The sequence below is a fragment of the Cetorhinus maximus genome, chromosome 29, assembly GCF_964194155.1.
Source record: "Cetorhinus maximus chromosome 29, sCetMax3.hap1.1, whole genome shotgun sequence".
NCBI lineage: Eukaryota > Metazoa > Chordata > Chondrichthyes > Lamniformes > Cetorhinidae > Cetorhinus > Cetorhinus maximus.
Genome location: NC_135907.1, coordinates 6507492 through 6528374, shown reverse-complemented (window position 1 = coordinate 6528374; position 20883 = coordinate 6507492). Strand labels below are relative to the sequence as shown.

The following is a 20883-nucleotide window of genomic DNA, read 5'->3' as shown; positions in this document are numbered from 1 at the left end:
GCAGCTGCCGCAAAGGCGCAATGGGGAAGGGTCGCTGTCTAAGACCTTTCTACCACAGCGCACCGAGAGACTGGGAACTGTTTAGAGCCCCTCGGGCTGTACAGATCAAAATGAAAGGCTGTAAATGATTGTAATATTGTTTGTACTGATGCACCTGGTGATACATTTTGTAAAAGTTTAACCTGGATTGTACCCTTGTAATGTTGTTTTTGAAATGGTTTTGAATGTGATTGAAGATTTTTTATGAATAAAGTATATTTTTACAAAAAAAAAAAAAATCTGTTCTTATCAGTTTAATATCTGATACGTCCCTTATCTGGGGACCATATATTAAATTGATTTTTGGAGCAGGGAGATGGAATAGGGGCTTGCTCCGCCCACTCCACGCATCGACCTGGTATTGCAGTATCTCTGGGAATGGTGCACCACCCCTTTCCAGGGGATTTTCAATGCTAAAAATAGATTTCTTACAAACATCTGCTTTCTTTACTTTTCAACATGCACATCTTTCAAAACACAACTTTCTTTCTTTCTCATCGCTTCTCGGCCTTTTGGCTAACATCAAGTGTAGTGTTGCAGGGGCGACACCATGGTCCTGCCAAGGCAAGGTCGGGATGGAAGGGCGATAACCAATCGCAATCCGAATCCATACCGTGGGCTACCTATCACCGTCCGAGTCACGGTGAACCACAGCGAAGGAGGATCACCTATCTGGAGGTGTCAGCTGTGGCTCAGTTCATAGCACCCTCGCCTTTGAATCAGAGGGTTGTGGGTTCATGTCCTGCTCCCGGAAACCAAGAACTGTGATTGTACTCGAAAGAGTTGCAATCTGTGACTGTTGATAACTCAAAAGAGTTTCCTCACCTGACCTTCTGGCTCAGGCTTGGCTGGGAAAGTGCAGTCCAGTGAATTCCTAGGCCTTCAATTGATTGCAGCAGAGTCAGATGAAAGGAAGCCACACCCCCTTTTAAGCACCAAGACGTAGCTTGGCTGGTGGTGAGAAATGCCCTCCCCGTCAGATCCTTCCTACACGCCAGGAGTCTCACCCCCTCTGCACGATGCCCTCGAGGTGGCTGTGGTGGGGAAGAGACCGTTGTTCACCTCCTTGTGGATTGTGCCTTTGCAAAGAAAGTCTGGAGAGAGATGCAGTGGTTGCTGTCGAGGTTCATCCCGAGCAGTTCTGTGACACAGGACTCTGTGCTCTACGGGCTGTTCCCAGGGACACACACCGAGACAAACATCGACTGCAGCTGGAGGATCATCAACTCGGTGAAAGACGCGCTTTGGTCTGCCCGAAACTTGTTGGTCTTCCAGCACAAAGAGTTGTCCCCGACCGATTGTTGCGGACTGGCACAATCCAAAGTCCAGGACTACGTGCTGAGGGACGCACTAAAGCTTGGGGCAGCTGCCGCAAAGGCGCAATGGGGAAGGGTCGCTGTCTAAGACCTTTCTACCACAGCGCACCGAGAGACTGGGAACTGTTTAGAGCCCCTCGGGCTGTACAGATCAAAATGAAAGGCTGTAAATGATTGTAATATTGTTTGTACTGATGCACCTGGTGATACATTTTGTAAAAGTTTAACCTGGATTGTACCCTTGTAATGTTGTTTTTGAAATGGTTTTGAATGTGATTGAAGATTTTTTATGAATAAAGTATATTTTTACAATAAAAAAAAAAAATCTGTTCTTATCAGTTTAATATCTGATACGTCCCTTATCTGGGGACCATATATTAAATTGATTTTTGGAGCAGGGAGATGGAATAGGGGCTTGCTCCGCCCACTCCACGCATCGACCCGGTATTGCAGTATCTCTGGGAATGGTGCACCACCCCTTTCCAGGGGATTTTCAATGCTAAAAATAGATTTCTTACAAACATCTGCTTTCTTTACTTTTCAACATGCACATCTTTCAAAACACAACTTTCTTTCTTTCTCATCGCTTCTCGGCCTTTTGGCTAAGATCAAGTGTTGCAGGGGCGACACCATGGTCCTGCCATGGCAAGGTCGGGATGGAAGGGCGATAACCAATCGCAATCCAAATCTATACCGTGGGTTACCTATCACCGTCCGAGTCACGGTGAACCACAGCGAAGGAGGATCACCTATGGATCGGGGCTTCTTCACCAGGAGGATCCTGTTGAAGGCGTGCGGCTTCCAAGCTACGGAGATCTTCACCCTGCACGACTCCCGCAAAGGTGGTTATTTCGACGTGACTTTCAAGCGAGTGGCAGACTGCGTCCGGCTCCTGAGGGTGTTCGAGGAGAAGAGAGACCTGCCGGAGATGAAGACCCTGACGGCGGAGCCGCACTTTTCTCTGCCGTTGCAACGGGAACGTGAGGTGATGGTGCATGTGTACAACCCCTTCGTCCCTGTCGCCGACGTGGTCACCTTCCTCACCAGGTACTTCGATAAGGTGGGGAGCGGCACCGAGATTCGAGACGACTTGGGGATCTGGACAGGCAAACGCCTGTTTAAGGTCACGCTAAAGACCGATGGTAAGGGAGCCATTTTCCACCCTCCCTCCAGTTTCGCGATCGGGGGAAACCGGGGCTACCTGGTCTACGCTGGGCAACCCAAGCATTGTCGCTCATGCGGCAAGGCTGGTCATGTGGCGGCCAACTGCAGCGCCTCCCTCTGCAAGATCTGCAAACAGGAAGGGCACCAGACAAAAGACTGCAAACAGGCCAAGTGCTGCAACCTGTGTGGCGAGGCAAGTCACCTCTACAGGACCTGCCCCAAACGCTGCCGTACTTACGCACAGGCAGCCAAAGCCGACCAGGGGGAAGCAGAAGAAAGGTTCCGTGTCACTCCAACCACCAAGGCCCCCAGGGAGCTCAACGGGACAAAGGAGGACACAGAGAGAGACAAGGTGGAGAAAGAGATTGAGGCAACAGAGAGCCAATCAACAGCACTACCCCCTGAACCTTCCAGTCCTCAGGACAGCGAATCAATGGAGGAGGAGGCAGCAGTGGAAAAGCAGCAGGGGGAGTGGCGGACGGTGAAGAACAAGAAAAGTAAGAGGGAGCGAAGAAGAAGCAAAGGCGTTTCCCAGAGAAGCGGCAAGAGGCGTCTCCCATCCGACACGGATGACAAGGGCAGCAGCTCTTCGGATGATGAAGTGCCAGAGCGGCACCGACAGAAGAGGCGGCAAAGCTCCAGGGCGTTGGAGGACGAGACACCCGAGCTCCAGAAAATTGGAGACAACAAGGAGACCAGCGCACCCCAACTTTGCCTGCAACCTGAGGAGGCCAGTGCACCACAGCCCCTGGAATCTGGGAGCAGTGAGGCAATCATCGCACCCCAGCTCCAGGAAGCCGGGAACAGCAACACCCCAGAGGGGGTGAGTTTTGGAGAAGCTTCTCCAGCAAAGGTCATCTCAAAACCCGCTCACTACGTGAACCTCCAGATGCCACCGGAGCAGAACACGGCCAAGGAGATCTACCTCAGCCCATCCAAAGTGAAGGAATTTGAGCTCACTACGGGTATGAAGGAGCAGACTAAAGGTCTGGGACTCTCAGAAACAGTGGTTTTGGTAGGAGAATAAATGCTTTAAAATGGGTTTAAAGATTGTATCCATAAATGTGCGTAGCATTAAATCTACTACGCGATGTGTTGCGACCTTGGACTACCTAGCCAAGGTCAAAGCTGACCTGTTGTTTCTGCAGGAGTGTGCGATACCGCACCTCAGCTCCTACAGGCAATGGTCACGATGGTGGTCCCACGGGCCATCGATCTGGTCGGGCGGAAACGACTCTCGTTCCTCCGGCCTGGGTATTCTGCTGCGGGGAGGCAACTTCACCGTCTCCGAGGTCAAGGAGGTGGTGGGCGGGCGACTCCTGGTAGCAGACGTAATGTACAAGAACGCTCCACTCCGGTTAATTAACGTGTATGGCCCGGCACAAGGGGCTGAGCGGCTGGAGGTTTTTCAGCAGCTCCCACTGCTGCTGGCGACCTCCAGGCCGGTCATTCTGGGCGGGGACTTCAACTGCATCATCGATGCGGCTGGACGATCCGGCAGGGCCGGAAGCAGATTGGACGCTACGTCCAGATCCCTGATGGAAACAGTTAAGGATGCCAAGCTGCACGACGTCTTCAGCAACCCTGCAGACGGAGCGCAGCGTAGATACACCTGGTCGCGGCCAGACGGGTCCATTCGTTCCAGGATAGACTTCCTGTTTGTGTCCCGTGCATTCACAGTCAGATCCACCGACGTCAAGCCGGTGTTCTTCTCTGACCACTGCCTCCTACTGGCGGACTGCCACTTGGAGGAAGACCTGAGGGTGGGCAGGGGGGCATGGAAGCTAAATGTGCAACTGCTGACCCCAGAGAACATTGAGGAGCTCAAGAGGGATTACAAAGGTTGGAGAACCGTGAAACCCCTCTTTGAGTCCCTGACACACTGGTGGGAAGTGATCAAGGGAAGCATCAAGAGGTTTTTCATCCGCAAAGGCACCCAGAAAGCTAGAAAGGAACAGAGGGAAATGTCCCGACTCCAGGAAAAGATGCAGAATCTGCTCCGGCTGCAGTCGATGGGGGTCGATGTCAAGGAGGAGCTCCAAGAGGTGAAGGGCCAGCAAGCCTCGCACTTTGCCTCGGAGGCCTCCAAGATCATCTTCCGTTCCAGAGTCCGCTCCGTGGAGCAGGATGAGACGTGCTCACGTTTCTTCTTCCAAAAGGTACACAGAGAGCGCTCTGTGATCAGCAGCCTGAAGGAAGAAGACGGCTCAGTAAAGTCATCACGGTCCGACATTCTGAGGATCAGCAAATCCTTTTATGCCGGTCTGTATGACGTGAAGCCCACGGACAGCACGGCCTCCCAGTCCTTCCTGTCCTCTATCACGGAGGTCTTAGACCACAGTACGCGGGAGAGCCTAGACAAACCGCTAACTCCTGACGAACTGACTAAGGCCCTCGAGTCCTTCGAGAAGAGTAAAACCCCCGGAAGCGACGGCCTGCCGGCGGAGTTGTATTCGGCTCTGTGGGACTTGATCGGCCCAGACCTGCTAGAAGTGTACGAGAGTATGCTCCTGGCCGGCAGCATGTCAGAATCCATGAGGAAAGGCATCATCACCCTCATCTACAAGCACAAGGGGGAAAGGGAGGAAATTAGAAATTGGCGACCCATTTCACTGTTGAATGTGGACTATAAGATTCTGTCCAAGGTCATCGCCAACCGGGTCAAATCCGCTCTGGAATTGGTGATTCACCCTGACCAGACCTGCTCTGTGCCAGGCAGGAAGATCTCTGACAGCCTGGCGCTGCTCAGGGATACGATTGCCTATGTACAGGACAGGGGTGTGGATACCTGCCTCATCAGCTTGGATCAGGAGAAGGCCTTTGACAGAATATCGCACACCTACATGGGGGATGTGCTCTCCAAAATGGGCTTTGGGGAGGGAATTCGAAATTGGATCCAACTGCTCTACACTAACATCAGTAGCGCAGTCTCAATCAATGGGTGGGAAACAGATAGCTTTCCGATTAAATCTGGAGTCAGGCAGGGCTCTCCTCTCTCGCCTGTCCTTTTCGTGTGCTGCATAGAACCCTTTGCCGAGTCCATCAGGAAGGATCCGGGCATAAGAGGAGTGACGATCCCAGGCAGTGGAGGCACTCAGGTAAAAGCCTCCCTGTACATGGACGACGTCGCCGTCTTCTGCTCGGATCCGCTGTCGGTGCGCAGACTGATGCACGTCTGCGACCAGTTCGAACTGGCCTCGGGAGCCAAGGTAAATCGTGGGAAGAGCGAGGCCATGTTCTTTGGGAACTGGGCTGACCGATCCTTTGTCCCCTTCACTGTCAGGGCTGACGGCCTGAAGGTGCTGGGGATATGGTTCGGAGGGACCGGGGCATGCGTTAGAAACTGGAAGGAGCGAGTGGCTATGGTGAAAAGGAAACTGGGCATGTGGGAGCGACGCTCCCTCTCCATTGCGGGTAAGAACCTGGTCATCAGGTGTGAGGTACTCTCGCTGTTGCTGTACGTGGCGCAGGTCTGGCCCATTCCACACTCCTGCGCGATGGCGATCACTCGAGCCATCTTCCGCTTTATCTGGAGGTCGAAAATGGATCGTGTCTGCAGGGACGCGATGTACAAGCCTCTAGATAAAGGGGGAAAAAACGTGCCCAACATCGCCCTCATACTGATGGCCACCTTTGTGTGTGGCTGCATCAAGCGGTGCGTAGACCCTCAGTACGCAAACACCAAGTGTCACTACGTGCTGAGGTTCTACCTGTCCCCGGTGTTGCGAAGGATGGGTCTGGCCACGCTGCCGCGGAACGCTCCAAGTAGTTGGACCGTGCCGTACCACCTGTCCCTGGTGGAAAAATTTATGCAGAAAAACACCTTTGACCACAAGTCCATCAGGCAGTGGTCAGCACGTAACGTCCTAGAGGCCCTGAGGGAAAAGGAGAGGGTGGACCCTGTGGGATGGTTCCCCGAGCAGACTGTCAAAGTCATTTGGCAGAATGCCTCATCGCCAGAACTTTCCAACAAGCACCAAGACGTAGCTTGGCTGGTGGTGAGAAAGGCCCTCCCCGTCAGATCCTTCCTACACGCCAGGAGTCTCACCCCCTCTGCACGTTGCCCTCGAGGTGGCTGTGGTGGGGAAGAGACCGTTGTTCACCTCCTTGTGGATTGTGCCTTTGCAAAGAAAGTCTGGAGAGAGATGCAGTGGTTGCTGTCGAGGTTCATCCCGAGCAGTTCTGTGACACAGGACTCTGTGCTCTACGGGCTGTTCCCAGGGACACACACCGAGACAAACATCGACTGCAGCTGGAGGATCATCAACTCGGTGAAAGAGGCGCTTTGGTCTGCCCGAAACTTGTTGGTCTTCCAGCACAAAGAGTTGTCCCCGACCGATTGTTGCGGACTGGCACAATCCAAAGTCCAGGACTACGTGCTGAGGGACGCACTAAAGCTTGGGGCAGCTGCCGCAAAGGCGCAATGGGGAAGGGTCGCTGTCTAAGACCTTTCTACCACAGCGCACCGAGAGACTGGGAACTGTTTAGAGCCCCTCGGGCTGTACAGATCAAAATGAAAGGCTGTAAATGATTGTAATATTGTTTGTACTGATGCACCTGGTGATACATTTTGTAAAAGTTTAACCTGGATTGTACCCTTGTAATGTTGTTTTTGAAATGGTTTTGAATGTGATTGAAGATTTTTTATGAATAAAGTATATTTTTACAAAAAAAAAAAATCTGGGCAGCTGCCGCAAAGGCGCAATGGGGAAGGGTCGCTGTCTAAGACCTTTCTACCACAGCGCACCGAGAGACTGGGAACTGTTTAGAGCCCCTCGGGCTGTACAGATCAAAATGAAAGGCTGTAAATGATTGTAATATTGTTTGTACTGATGCACCTGGTGATACATTTTGTAAAACTTTAACCTGGATTGTACCCTTGTAATGTTGTTTTTGAAATGGTTTTGAATGTGATTGAAGATATTTTATGAATAAAGTATATTATTACAAAAAAAAAAAATCTAAAACACCCGGAAGCGACGGCCTGCCGGCGGAGTTGTATTCGGCTCTGTGGGACTTGATCGGCCCAGACCTGCTAGAAGTGTACGAGAGTATGCTCCTGGCCGGCAGCATGTCAGAATCCATGAGGAAAGGCATCATCACCCTCATCTACAAGCACAAGGGGGAAAGGGAGGAAATTAGAAATTGGCGACCCATTTCACTGTTGAATGTGGACTATAAGATTCTGTCCAAGGTCATCGCCAACCGGGTCAAATCCGCTCTGGAATTGGTAATTCACCCTGACCAGACCTGCTCTGTGCCAGGCAGGAAGATCTCTGACAGCCTGGCGCTGCTCAGGGATACGATTGCCTATGTACAGGACAGGGGTGTGGATACCTGCCTCATCAGCTTGGATCAGGAGAAGGCCTTTGACAGAATATCGCACACCTACATGGGGGATGTGCTCTCCAAAATGGGCTTTGGGGAGGGAATTCGAAATTGGATCCAACTGCTCTACACTAACATCAGTAGCGCAGTCTCAATCAATGGGTGGGAAACAGATAGCTTTCCGATTAAATCTGGAGTCAGGCAGGGCTGCCCTCTCTCGCCTGTCCTTTTCGTGTGCTGCATAGAACCCTTTGCCGAGTCCATCAGGAAGGATCCGGGCATAAGAGGAGTGACGATCCCAGGCAGTGGAGGCACTCAGGTAAAAGCCTCCCTGTACATGGACGACGTCGCCGTCTTCTGCTCGGATCCGCTGTCGGTGCGCAGACTGATGCACGTCTGCGACCAGTTCGAACTGGCCTCGGGAGCCAAGGTAAATCGTGGGAAGAGCGAGGCCATGTTCTTTGGGAACTGGGCTGACCGATCCTTTGTCCCCTTCACTGTCAGGGCTGACGGCCTGAAGGTGCTGGGGATATGGTTCGGAGGGACCGGGGCATGCGTTAGAAACTGGAAGGAGCGAGTGGCTATGGTGAAAAGGAAACTGGGCATGTGGGAGCGACGCTCCCTCTCCATTGCGGGTAAGAACCTGGTCATCAGGTGTGAGGTACTCTCGCTGTTGCTGTACGTGGCGCAGGTCTGGCCCATTCCACACTCCTGCGCGATGGCGATCACTCGAGCCATCTTCCGCTTTATCTGGAGGTCGAAAATGGATCGTGTCCGCAGGGACGCGATGTACAAGCCTCTAGATAAAGGGGGAAAAAACGTGCCCAACATCGCCCTCATACTGATGGCCACCTTTGTGTGTGGCTGCATCAAGCGGTGCGTAGACCCTCAGTACGCAAACACCAAGTGTCACTACGTGCTGAGGTTCTACCTGTCCCCGGTGTTGCGAAGGATGGGTCTGGCCACGCTGCCGCGGAACGCTCCAAGTAGTTGGACCGTGCCGTACCACCTGTCCCTGGTGGAAAAATTTATGCAGAAAAACACCTTTGACCACAAGTCCATCAGGCAGTGGTCAGCACGTAACGTCCTAGAGGCCCTGAGGGAAAAGGAGAGGGTGGACCCTGTGGGATGGTTCCCCGAGCAGACTGTCAAAGTCATTTGGCAGAATGCCTCATCGCCAGAACTTTCCAACAAGCACCAAGACGTAGCTTGGCTGGTGGTGAGAAAGGCCCTCCCCGTCAGATCCTTCCTACACGCCAGGAGTCTCACCCCCTCTGCACGTTGCCCTCGAGGTGGCTGTGGTGGGGAAGAGACCGTTGTTCACCTCCTTGTGGATTGTGCCTTTGCAAAGAAAGTCTGGAGAGAGATGCAGTGGTTGCTGTCGAGGTTCATCCCGAGCAGTTCTGTGACACAGGACTCTGTGCTCTACGGGCTGTTCCCAGGGACACACACCGAGACAAACATCGACTGCAGCTGGAGGATCATCAACTCGGTGAAAGAGGCGCTTTGGTCTGCCCGAAACTTGTTGGTCTTCCAGCACAAAGAGTTGTCCCCGACCGATTGTTGCGGACTGGCACAATCCAAAGTCCAGGACTACGTGCTGAGGGACGCACTAAAGCTTGGGGCAGCTGCCGCAAAGGCGCAATGGGGAAGGGTCGCTGTCTAAGACCTTTCTACCACAGCGCACCGAGAGACTGGGAACTGTTTAGAGCCCCTCGGGCTGTACAGATCAAAATGAAAGGCTGTAAATGATTGTAATATTGTTTGTACTGATGCACCTGGTGATACATTTTGTAAAAGTTTAACCTGGATTGTACCCTTGTAATGTTGTTTTTGAAATGGTTTTGAATGTGATTGAAGATTTTTATGAATAAAGTATATTTTTACAAAAAAAAAAAAAAAAAAATCTGTTCTTATCAGTTTAATATCTGATACGTCCCTTATCTGGGGACCATATATTAAATTGATTTTTGGAGCAGGGAGATGGAATAGGGGCTTGCTCCGTCCACTCCACGCATCGACCCGGTATTGCAGTATCTCTGGGAATGGTGCACCACCCCTTTCCAGGGGATTTTCAATGCTAAAAATAGTTTTCTTACAAACATCTGCTTTCTTTACTTTTCAACATGCACATCTTTCAAAACACAACTTTCTTTCTTTCTCATCGCTTCTCGGCCTTTTGGCTAACATCAAGTGTAGTGTTGCAGGGGCGACACCATGGTCCTGCCAAGGCAAGGTCGGGATGGAAGGGCGATAACCAATCGCAATCCAAATCCATACCGTGGATAACCTATCACCGTCCGAGTCACGGTGAACCACAGCGAAGGAGGATCACCTATGGATCGGGGCTTCTTCACCAGGAGCATCCTGTTGAAGGCGTGCGGCTTCCAAGCTACGGAGATCTTCACCCTGCACGACTCCCGCAAAGGTGGTTATTTTGACGTCACGTTCAAGCGGGTGGCAGACTGCGTCCGGCTCCTGAGGGTGTTCGAGGAGAAGAGAGACCTGCCGGAGATGAAGATCCTGACGGCGGAGCCGCACTTTTCTCTGCCGTTGCAACGGGAACGTGAGGTGATGGTGCATGTGTACAACCCCTTCGTCCCTGTCGCCGACGTGGTCACCTTCCTCACCAGGTACTTCGATAAGGTGGGGAGCGGCACCGAGATTCGAGACGACTTGGGGATCTGGACAGGCAAACGCCTGTTTAAGGTCACGCTAAAGACCGATGGTAAGGGAGCCATTTTCCACCCTCCCTCCAGTTTCGCTATCGGGGGAAACCGTGGCTACCTGGTCTACGCTGGGCAACCCAAGCATTGTCGCTCATGCGGCAAGGCTGGTCATGTGGCGGCCAACTGCAGCGCCTCCCTCTGCAAGATCTGCAAACAGGAAGGGCACCAGACAAAAGACTGCAAACAGGCCAAGTGCTGCAACCTGTGTGGCGAGGCAAGTCACCTCTACAGGACCTGCCCCAAACGCTGCCGTACTTACGCACAGGCAGCCAAAGCCGACCAGGGGGAAGCAGAAGAAATGTTTCGTGTCACTCCAACCACCAAGGCCCCCAGGGAGCTCAACGGGACAAAGGAGGACACAGAGAGAGACAAGGTGGAGAAAGAGATTGAGGCAACAGAGAGCCAATCAACAGCACTACCCCCTGAACCTCCCAGTCCTCAGGAATCAATGGAGGAGGAGGCAGCAGTGGAAAAGCAGCAGGGGGAGTGGCGGACGGTGAAGAACAAGAAAAGTAAGAGGGAGCGAAGAAGAAGCAAAGGCGTTTCCCAGAGAAGCGGCAAGAGGCGTCTCCCATCCGACACGGATGACAAGGGCAGCAGCTCTTCGGATGATGAAGTGCCAGAGCGGCACCGACAGAAGAGGCGGCAAAGCTCCAGGGCGTTGGAGGACGAGACACCCGAGCTCCAGAAAATTGGAGACAACAAGGAGACCAGCGCACCCCAACTTTGCCTGCAACCTGAGGAGGCCAGTGCACCACAGCCCCTGGAATCTGGGAGCAGTGAGGCAATCATCGCACCCCAGCTCCAGGAAGCCGGGAACAGCAACACCCCAGAGGGGGTGAGTTTTGGAGAAGCTTCTCCAGCAAAGGTCATCTCAAAACCCGCTCTCTACGTGAACCTCCAGATGCCACTGGAGCAGAACACGGCCAAGGAGATCTACCTCAGCCCATCCAAAGTGAAGGAATTTGAGCTCACTACGGGTATGAAGGAGCAGACTAAAGGTCTGGGACTCTCAGAGACAGTGGGTTTGGTAGGAGAATAAATGCTTTAAAATGGGTTTAAAGATTGTATCCATAAATGTGCGTAGCATTAAATCTACTACGCGATGTGTCGCAACCTTGGACTACCTAGCCAAGGTCAAAGCTGACCTGTTGTTTCTGCAGGAGTGTGCGATACCGCACCTCAGCTCCTACAGGCAATGGTCACGATGGTGGTCCCACGGGCCATCGATCTGGTCGGGCGGAAACGACTCTCGTTCCTCCGGCCTGGGTATTCTGCTGCGGGGAGGCAACTTCACCGTCTCCGAGGTCAAGGAGGTGGTGGGCGGGCGACTCCTCGTAGCAGACGTAATGTACAAGAACGCTCCACTCCGGTTAATTAACGTGTAAGGCCCGGCACAAGGGGCTGAGCGGCTGGAGGTTTTTCAGCAGCTCCCACTGCTGCTGGCGACCTCCAGGCCGGTCATTCTGGGCGGGGACTTCAACTGCATCATCGATGCGGCTGGACGATCCGGCAGGGCCGGAAGCAGATTGGACGCTACGTCCAGATCCCTGATGGAAACAGTTAAGGATGCCAAGCTGCACGACGTCTTCAGCAACCCTGCAGACGGAGCGCAGCGTAGATACACCTGGTCGCGGCCAGACGGGTCCATTCGTTCCAGGATAGACTTCCTGTTTGTGTCCCGTGCATTCACAGTCAGATCCACCGACGTCAAGCCGGTGTTCTTCTCTGACCACTGCCTCCTACTGGCGGACTGCCACTTGGAGGAAGACCTGAGGGTGGGCAGGGGGGCATGGAAGCTAAATGTGCAACTGCTGACCCCAGAGAACATTGAGGAGCTCAAGAGGGATTACAAAGGTTGGAGAACCGTGAAACCCCTCTTTGAGTCCCTGACACACTGGTGGGAAGCGATCAAGGGAAGCATCAAGAGGTTTTTCATGCGCAAAGGCACCCAGAAAGCTAGAAAGGAACAGAGGGAAATGTCCCGACTCCAGGAAAAGATGCAGAATCTGCTCCGGCTGCGGTCGATGGGGGTCGATGTCAAGGAGGAGCTCCAAGAGGTGAAGGGCCAGCAAGCCTCGCACTTTGCCTCGGAGGCCTCCAAGATCATCTTCCGTTCCAGAGTCCGCTCCGTGGAGCAGGATGAGACGTGCTCACGTTTCTTCTTCCAAAAGGTACACAGAGAGCGCTCTGTGATCAGCAACCTGAAGGAAGAAGACGGCTCAGTAAAGTCATCACGGTCCGACATTCTGAGGATCAGCAAATCCTTTTATGCCGGATTGTATGACGTGAAGCCCACGGACAGCACGGCCTCCCAGTCCTTTATCACGGAGGTCTTAGACGACAGTACGCGGGAGAGCCTGGACAAACCGCTAACTCCTGATGAACTCACTAAGGCCCTCGAGTCCTTCGAGAAGAGTAAAACCCCCGGAAGCGACGGCTTGCCGGCGGAGTTGTATTCGGCTCTGTGGGACTTGATCGGCCCAGACCTGCTAGGAGTGTACGAGAGTATGCTCCTGGCCGGTAGTATGTCAGAATCCATGAGGAAAGGCATCATCACCCTCATCTACAAGCACAAGGGGGAAAGGGAGGAAATTAGAAATTGGCGACCCATTTCGCTGTTGAATGTGGACTATAAGATTCTGTCCAAGGTCATCGCCAACCGGGTCAAATCCGCTCTGGAATTGGTGATCCACCATGACCAGACCTGCACTGTGCCGGGCAGGAAGATCTCGGACAGCCTGGCGCTGCTCAGGGATACGATTGCCTATGTACAGGACAGGTGTGTGGATACCTGCCTCATCAGCTTGGATCAGGAGAAGGCCTTTGACAGAATATCGCACACCTACATGGTGGATGTGCTCTCCAAATTGGGGTTTGGGGAGGGAATTCGAAATTGGATCCAACTGCTCTACACTAACATCAGTAGCGCAGTCTCGATCAATGGGTGGGAAACAGATAGCTTTCCGATTAAATCTGGAGTCAGGCAGGGCTGTCTTCTCTCGCCTGTTCTTTTCGTGTGTTGCATAGAACCCTTTGCCGAGTCCATCAGGAAGGATCCGGGCATAAGAGGAGTGACGATCCCAGGCAGTGGAGGCACTCAGTTCAAAGCCTCCCTGCACATGGATGATGTCGCCGTCTTCTGCTCGGATCCGCTGTCGGTGCGCAGACTGATCCACATCCGCGACCAGTTCGAACTGGCCTCGGGAGCCAAGGTAAATCGTGGGAAGAGCGAGGCCATGTTCTTTGGGAAGTGGGCTGACCGATCCTTTGTCCCCTTCACTGTCAGGGCTGACGGCCTGAAGGTGCTGGGGATATGGTTCGGAGGGACCGGGGCATGCGTTAGAAACTGGAAGGAGCGAGTGTCTATGGTGAAAAGGAAACTGGGCATGTGGGAGCGACGCTCCCTCTCCATTGCGGGTAAGAACCTGGTCATCAGGTGTGAGGCACTCTCGCTGTTGCTGTACGTGGCGCAGGTCTGGCCCATTCCACACTCCTGCGTGGTGGTGATCACACGAGCCATCTTCCGCTTTATCTGGAGGTCAAAAATGGATCGTGTCCGCAGAGACGCGATGTACAAGCCTCTAGATAAAGGGGGAAAAACCGTGCCCAACATCGCCCTCATACTGATGGCCACCTTTGTGTGTGGCTGCGTCAAGCGGTGCATAGACTCTCAGTACGCAAACACCAAGTGTCACTACGTGCTGAGGTTCTACCTGTCCCCGGTGTTGCGAAGGATGGGTCTGGCCACGCTGCCGCTGAACGCTCCAAGTAGTTGGACCGTGCCCTACCACCTGTCCCTCGTGGAAAAATTTATGCAGAAAAACACCTTTGACCACAAGTCCATCAGGCAGTGGTCAGCACGTAACGTCCTAGAGGCCCTGAGGGAAAAGGAGAGGGTGGACCCTGTGGGATGGTTCCCCGAGCAGACTGTCAAAGTCATTTGGCAGAATGCCTCATCGCCAGAACTTTCCAACAAGCACCAAGACGTAGCTTGGCTGGTGGTGAGAAAGGCCCTCCCCGTCAGATCCTTCCTACACGTCAGGAGTCTCACCCCCTCTGCACGTTGCCCTCGAGGTGGCTGTGGTGGGGAAGAGACCGTTGTTCACCTCCTTGTGGATTGTGCCTTTGCAAAGAAAGTCTGGAGAGAGATGCAGTGGTTGCTGTTGAGGTTCATCCCGAGCAGTTCTGTGACACGGGACTCTGTGCTCTACGGGCTGTTCCCAGGGACACACACCGAGACAAACATCGACTGCAGCTGGAGGATCATCAACTCGGTGAAAGAGGCGCTTTGGTCTGCCCGAAACTTGTTGGTCTTCCAGCACAAAGAGTTGTCCCCGACCGATTGTTGCGGACTGGCACAATCCAAAGTCCAGGACTACGTGTTGTGGGATGCACTAAATCTTGGAGCAGCTGCCGCAAAGGCGCAATGGGGAAGGGTCGCTGTCTAAGACCTTTCTGCCACAGCGCACCGAGGGACTGGGAACTGTTTAAATCCCCTCGGGCTGTACAGCTCAAAATGAAAGGCTGTAAATGATTGTAATATTGTTTGTACTGATGCACCTGGTGATACATTTTGTAAAAGTTTAACCTGGATTGTACCCTTGTAATGTTGTTATTGAAATGGTTTGGAATGTGATTGATGATATTTTATGAATAAAGTATATTTTTGCAAAAAAAAGGAAAAAAAGGTTCTCCCAGGACGAGGCTAGCCCATTGCACTTCGGGTGTGCTAACGCCTGCGATGTCCCCAAATGTGGGATACTCGACTGCAAAATTTGTGGTAGTGGGGGACTGCGTTCGCGCTCTCCCCGATTCACAATTCAAAAAATAGATTTCATCATATCTTTCATTTTCTCTTCTATTTCCTGTCAGCAACCTTTTCTGAAAAAAGAAATATATAACCCCCAATGTGTGCTCTTCAAAATCTATACTGGACTGGTTATTTAGTTTTTTCTTTCCTCCTCGCAAATATTATCCAACCCCCATTCTTTTCCTCCCTGTCATTATCAGCCGGCAATTATTCCATCTCTGCATCATTTTCGCCAGACCGTTTGTTTTGTGGCCGCCAAATTACTCGCGCCATTTTTAACCCCGCGTTTGCCCACTCAAAAATCTCTCTCAAACAACCCCCATCTAACACCCAACCCACCATCACAACAGTCCCCACACTCCCAGCACCGCCCCACCCCCTATCTCTCTGGACGTCTGTATAAATACAAACTCATATCAGTCAGCTATTAACTCATATGCATTCACCATTTTAAACATGTAGCAGCGACCCCTCACTATTTCAAACATGAACAAGCACCCTGTCCCCATGTTCATTCAAATTACCCCCCTCCGAAACGAACAGCAGCCTCCCACCTCCTCTGTATAATCTCCCCCTTAATCAGCCCCCTGTGTGACTCCTACCTTCTGAAACTCCTGCCTCCTCTCCCCATGTGTAAAGTCTTTCCCTGCCCCTTCTGCAGCTCACTTCCCCTGCTGTGGGTCCATCAATTCACCTGTGATTATTCCTTGAAGGCTTAAATAGCGCAAAGCGAAGAAATAAACAGAAAGAAAACTGGAGAAAGGCAGATAGAAACCTAAACCCTCAGTAAAATGACCACCGGGAATCCCGTTTAACCGTCAGAATGATCGCGCAGCCCAAATTACACGCATTATCCCTGAATTATAACAAGATTTTAGGCAGCTTCACTTTAGGACTTTTCATTTCCTCTTGTGGGGCTCCTGTTCCTCACACACTGGAGGCTAACATGTAAGTTTTAGATTGCAAGGCTGGGCTACTTTAACCCCAAGATTTTCTTTTTGAAACTCCAGGCCCACAGTCCAACAGGAACTGGTTAACCGGAGCCACCGAAAACCAGGGTCCCGGAGAGGAATTGAAATCTCGGGGTAAGAAACGGACACAAACTCACGTGGGCCCATGGAGCACGGCCTTGGAGAAGGTCTCAGGAAACTCCTGAAGAAGAAGAGTCCTTGTCCCAGTCTGGATCTTCAGATTGCAGGTTTCAAAATAAAAATTCTTTGAGGGGTGGGGGAGAAAATTAATTCCATTAAAACAGAGAGCAAAGAACATTTTCAAACAAAATAACGCAAGAGCCAATGATTCACTCTCAGTTACAACTCAGCAACATCCAAATACAAACAAGTCAAAGAGTTATAAAGCAGATTGAGACAGAGGGAACACACACGCACATTAAGCCAGAGTGGGGACTAGCTCCGCACTCTGGAGGCGGTTTTCGGATTGGGTTCCTAGCCAGGTATATCCTGAATGAGCAGTTTGCAGACTCCACCCCTGGCATGTTGGGATGTCTCTCAATCTGCTCCCCAGGAGGCCTGTCCATTGATATGTTAATCCCAGGGCAGGACAACTTTCTGATTCTTCCTGTCCTTTGATGTGTTCACCCCAGGAAAACAATGTTTCAGCCATTTTCTGGTTAATGTTAAAACTTTAACTCATCTTGTCGGGAATGTCACTGCAGTTTGAAATATCAAACACTAAACCCCCAACACAAGACTGTGCAAAGCATGTGGATTGTTACTGAGATTCCGTCTGTGATTTTTAGTGATGTCAGTGTGGATTGTGTAATCTGTGTGTGTGTGAGTGTTGCTGGTCCCATAATGTAACGCAAATGTCTCCTTGCAGCCTCTCAGTACGCCACTCATGGTCTCCTGGTACTTTTTGGATTGTCTGGAGAAGACATTGAAAGAATTAGAGTTAAACAATGCTAACACTAGCTGCACTGCGACGAGTATATGAGAGCTTATTCTTATCCAGGGGTGTATGTCCACATTCAGCCCCCATTCCCACACTTGCTCCCACCGTCGGATCTCTCAAGTGCTCTTCCGTATCATTGATTAGCCTTTTAAACACCGCCTGTAACACGTAATGCTGATTCCTCACCTTTCGTAAGTCACCTTTAAACTTTGTCAGACTTTCGGGAAGGTGGGGAATTGGGGCCTGCTTAGGTTCCTCATAGTGTTCCAGGGCATGGTGGAGTGTGTCGGAGGCGTTGACTGAGACCTGACCCCTTTGTTGGACGTACATTATTCACGCTGTGTCTGATAGTAACTGGGAGCCGGGGTTCCCTTGTATCCTGAGCGGGTGTGATGGTTTTCTCTGTGGGTAATTTCTAATATACAACCCTCCGTTCGGTTGTACCCGCATTTGTCCAGCACCCCCCCCCCGTTCCAACTGGATGGGAGCAAATTGTGAGGCTACCTTTCCATCTGCAGCCGTTCAGTGATACCCTGTGTATGCCCTCATTCTTGCGTATGGCATGCATATCTATGGGGTAGTACCGGAGGGAGTCATTGTCTCGGATTAACCCAATGTTCTCCACTCGGTACTGAGGGTGTGGGCCCGTGTCTGCTGTGACTGAGGGGATTGCCCATACCTAACACGTTCATTTGGTTTGAGGTGCACTTCTGAATCACCGCATACACCCTGGTCACTCCTTTCAATGTACATGCGTCGATGACGCCTGGGTTCTTGGCCATCCCCCACAACCGGGCACTGTTGATCCAGCCCGGTACCTCCCCACTTTGGATCTGGCCCAGATTTTGTCTTAATTGCCCGATCAGCCACTGGCCGTAAGCTGGCTTTTTTAGGTGCTGCCCTCTTGTCGTTCCTCCCTTTCTATTAATTGGCTGGTGGCTTTAGCATGGGTCTCTATAACGTGTACGCTTTCCAATACAGATGCCACACTCTTGCCCCCTAGGGCCGCTGCCGTTTCACCACCCCTCGCTACTCTTATGAGCAAGCTGCCTCATGATCCCTTTAAGATTCGTGACCTCGGAGTTGATTCCTTGAATGTCGAGAGAGTTTACCAGGGAAGTCCCTGTGTTCACCCCTGTCAGTACATTGTTAACTAACTCTCTCTTCTGGCGGTGGAAAGCAGGATGTCCCCTGAATCTAGTGGCACCCGTGGCGTCGGCCGGCTGATTAATCACAGCCTTACTCAGTAATTTGTACAGTTTTCGTAGGGGCGCTTGGTTACTGCAATACTCAGGTAGTTGCATACCTGCCAGGTTCACAATTACCTGTACAATTTCATGTTTAACATTATCATACAAGAGTTCATCGTCCGTATACAGTACCAGTCCATTCTGTGGCCCAGGGGTCATGTCTGGGCAAGATAGTCTCTGTGGTGTCGTCGTGTCCTGTGATAGCAGGGTGGTGTCGGTCCGGGGGTCCGCCGTTGCAGTCAACTCTCCGTGTTTGGCCCTCAAGATCCAATGCCAGGTATCTGTCATTCCCAAGTCTTCCTCCCCGGGACAGTGACCCCAGTTGTTGTTCTCCTGGGGTGTGAAGGTAAATTGCGAAAAATCTCTCACACGCTGTATCTCTCACACACTGTAGCTTTCTCCTTTACGTCCCTCCTTGTGCACAGCCCACGGTGACCCTCCCCGTAGTTGAGGATTCCCCCTTTTCTCTTTCAGATGGCCAGTCCTCCAGATCGGGAATGAATCCTAAACCACTTGGCTAACACAGTACGGACTGCTCGTTGCCCGTTTTCCTCCCACTGCCTGGTAATTTAGTCTTTCTTACTTACATCATACCTTTTCAGTTGTGACCAGTGTTTCCACCTAGCTTTTCCCTTCATATCGGCGCAGGCACGTGAATAATTCCGTACGGTCCAGTCCATTTTGGGGCAAAACCTGGTTGGCTAGGGGTGATTTGAACAAACACCATGTCTCCGACCTCAGCCGGTGGTGACGGGGGTCCCCCTTTTGTCCTCTCTTCTAAATCCCTGATAGCCTGTTGGTCCTTCACTTCCTGTTGTAATTCCTTTAGCTGTCCATCCAATTGCTTAATATCATTTTTAATTTTATCTCTGATGGGTCCCATATCCTCACTTCCGGTGGCTCTGCCCTCTGGCAAGCGCATCGCCCTCCCGGTCAGCAACTCATAAAGGGGTTTATCTTAAATCCAGCATTTTTCAGTGTCCTTATGACTATCAGGAGAGCTCCGATGTGGCCCCTTTCCGATTCTGACGCTATTAGGATATCATCTGCATATTATAAGATTGTACTGTTGTTAGACTCTACGTCGCACGGACTCAGCTTCTCACTCGTGACCCGATGGAGGATGTTGGGGCTGTTGTGGAATCCCTGTGGGAGCCTCGCCCATGTACACCGTCTCCCTCCCACTGTGAAAGCGAATTTATCTTGGGATTCCTGGTCCAGTGGTATCGACCAAAATCCATTGGCTACATCTAACACTGTAAATATTTTATGTTCGGGTTTTTACAATTAAAGCACACCTCGGGTTTAGGAACGGCTGCTGCAGTGGCCACCATTTCAGTGGGGTTTGTAACCTCACTGCCGACACCTTTATCTTAGTTTTCCCTATGTGGTTATCTACCCCGGTGGCCCATCTTCCTCGATCATATGTGTTCTTGTCTACTAGCCCGGTGTCTAGGATTGACTGGTGGGCCCGGGCCCGGTGTCTAGGATGGCCTGGTGGGCCCGGGCCTGGTGTCTAGGATGGCCTGGTGGGCCCGGGCCCGGTGTCTAGGATGGCCTGGTGGGCCCAGTGTCTAGGATGGCCTGGTGGGCCCGGGCCCGGTGTCTAGGATCGCCTGGTGGGCCCGGGCCCGGTGTCTAGGATTGCCTGGTGGGCCCGGGCCCGGTGTCTAGGATTGCCTGGTGGGCCAGGCTAAGGCCATCCTTGTACAATTGCATAAACTGTACATCGTCTCGGTTCAGCGCAGCACCTACACCCCCGTAGTTACAATATGCCTCAAACTTCCGATTGCCATATTCATGGGCACTCTCGCCCTTTTCTTGTTTTATGGGGCTTGCCCTAAGTCTTGTGCCATTTCTGCTCTAAAGGCTCGGAAATCAGCTTGCTGCTGTGCCTGGTCTGCCTGGTTGTCCGGGCACCGGGGGCACAAGCTCTATCTTAATTGGGGCCACGGGTTATGGTGGTGGTGATTCCCAACCCGCTTCCCGTTGTTCCTCATATCCTGCCGCCTGTTCCACCAGCCCGTTCCAATCTATATTATCTGCGTATTGTGCAGCTACTGGTGGCTGTGGTAAAGCTGCCGAAACTGACATGAGATTTTTTGCCTGGACCAGCTCTTCATTTTGGGATTTGTTGGCCAACATTCGATTTACTTTCTTACTTAACTCTATGTGTTGTCTTAACATTAGGATCCAGGCTTCATCATCTTTGTCTTTTTTCTGATTATCCCACCATTTTCTCTGATCAGCGGGTGAGTCAAATGGGTTCCAATTGTTCTTTCTCATTTTGCCTATCGATTTCTTATTTTTGTCAGCTCAATGCTGTGTCAAGG

At 51.8% G+C, this 20883-nt stretch overlaps 1 protein-coding gene, 1 non-coding gene and 3 pseudogenes across 2 annotated transcripts in view; all 5 read left to right on the top strand.

The window, feature by feature from the left end:
* Window positions 1-254: 254 nt before the first annotated feature.
* Window positions 255-431, top strand: LOC144669758 (U2 spliceosomal RNA; annotated as a pseudogene).
* A 1224-nt stretch (window positions 432-1655) lies between these two features.
* LOC144669639 (U2 spliceosomal RNA) lies at window positions 1656-1833 on the top strand (annotated as a pseudogene).
* A 7891-nt stretch (window positions 1834-9724) lies between these two features.
* On the top strand, window positions 9725-9906 carry LOC144669742 (U2 spliceosomal RNA). The gene has a single exon (XR_013573723.1). It is a non-coding gene; the product is annotated as a U2 spliceosomal RNA (small nuclear RNA).
* Window positions 9907-13386: 3480 nt separating this feature from the next.
* Window positions 13387-20883, top strand: part of LOC144669594 (uncharacterized) — a 203642-nt gene continuing 196145 nt past the window's right edge. Inside the window, exon 1 of the mRNA XM_078532116.1 lies at window positions 13387-14117. Coding sequence (XP_078388242.1) covers window positions 13426-14117 — 692 coding nt within the window. The 5' untranslated portion in view covers window positions 13387-13425. The remainder of the gene's footprint in view (window positions 14118-20883) is intronic.
* LOC144669761 (U1 spliceosomal RNA) lies at window positions 15240-15391 on the top strand (annotated as a pseudogene).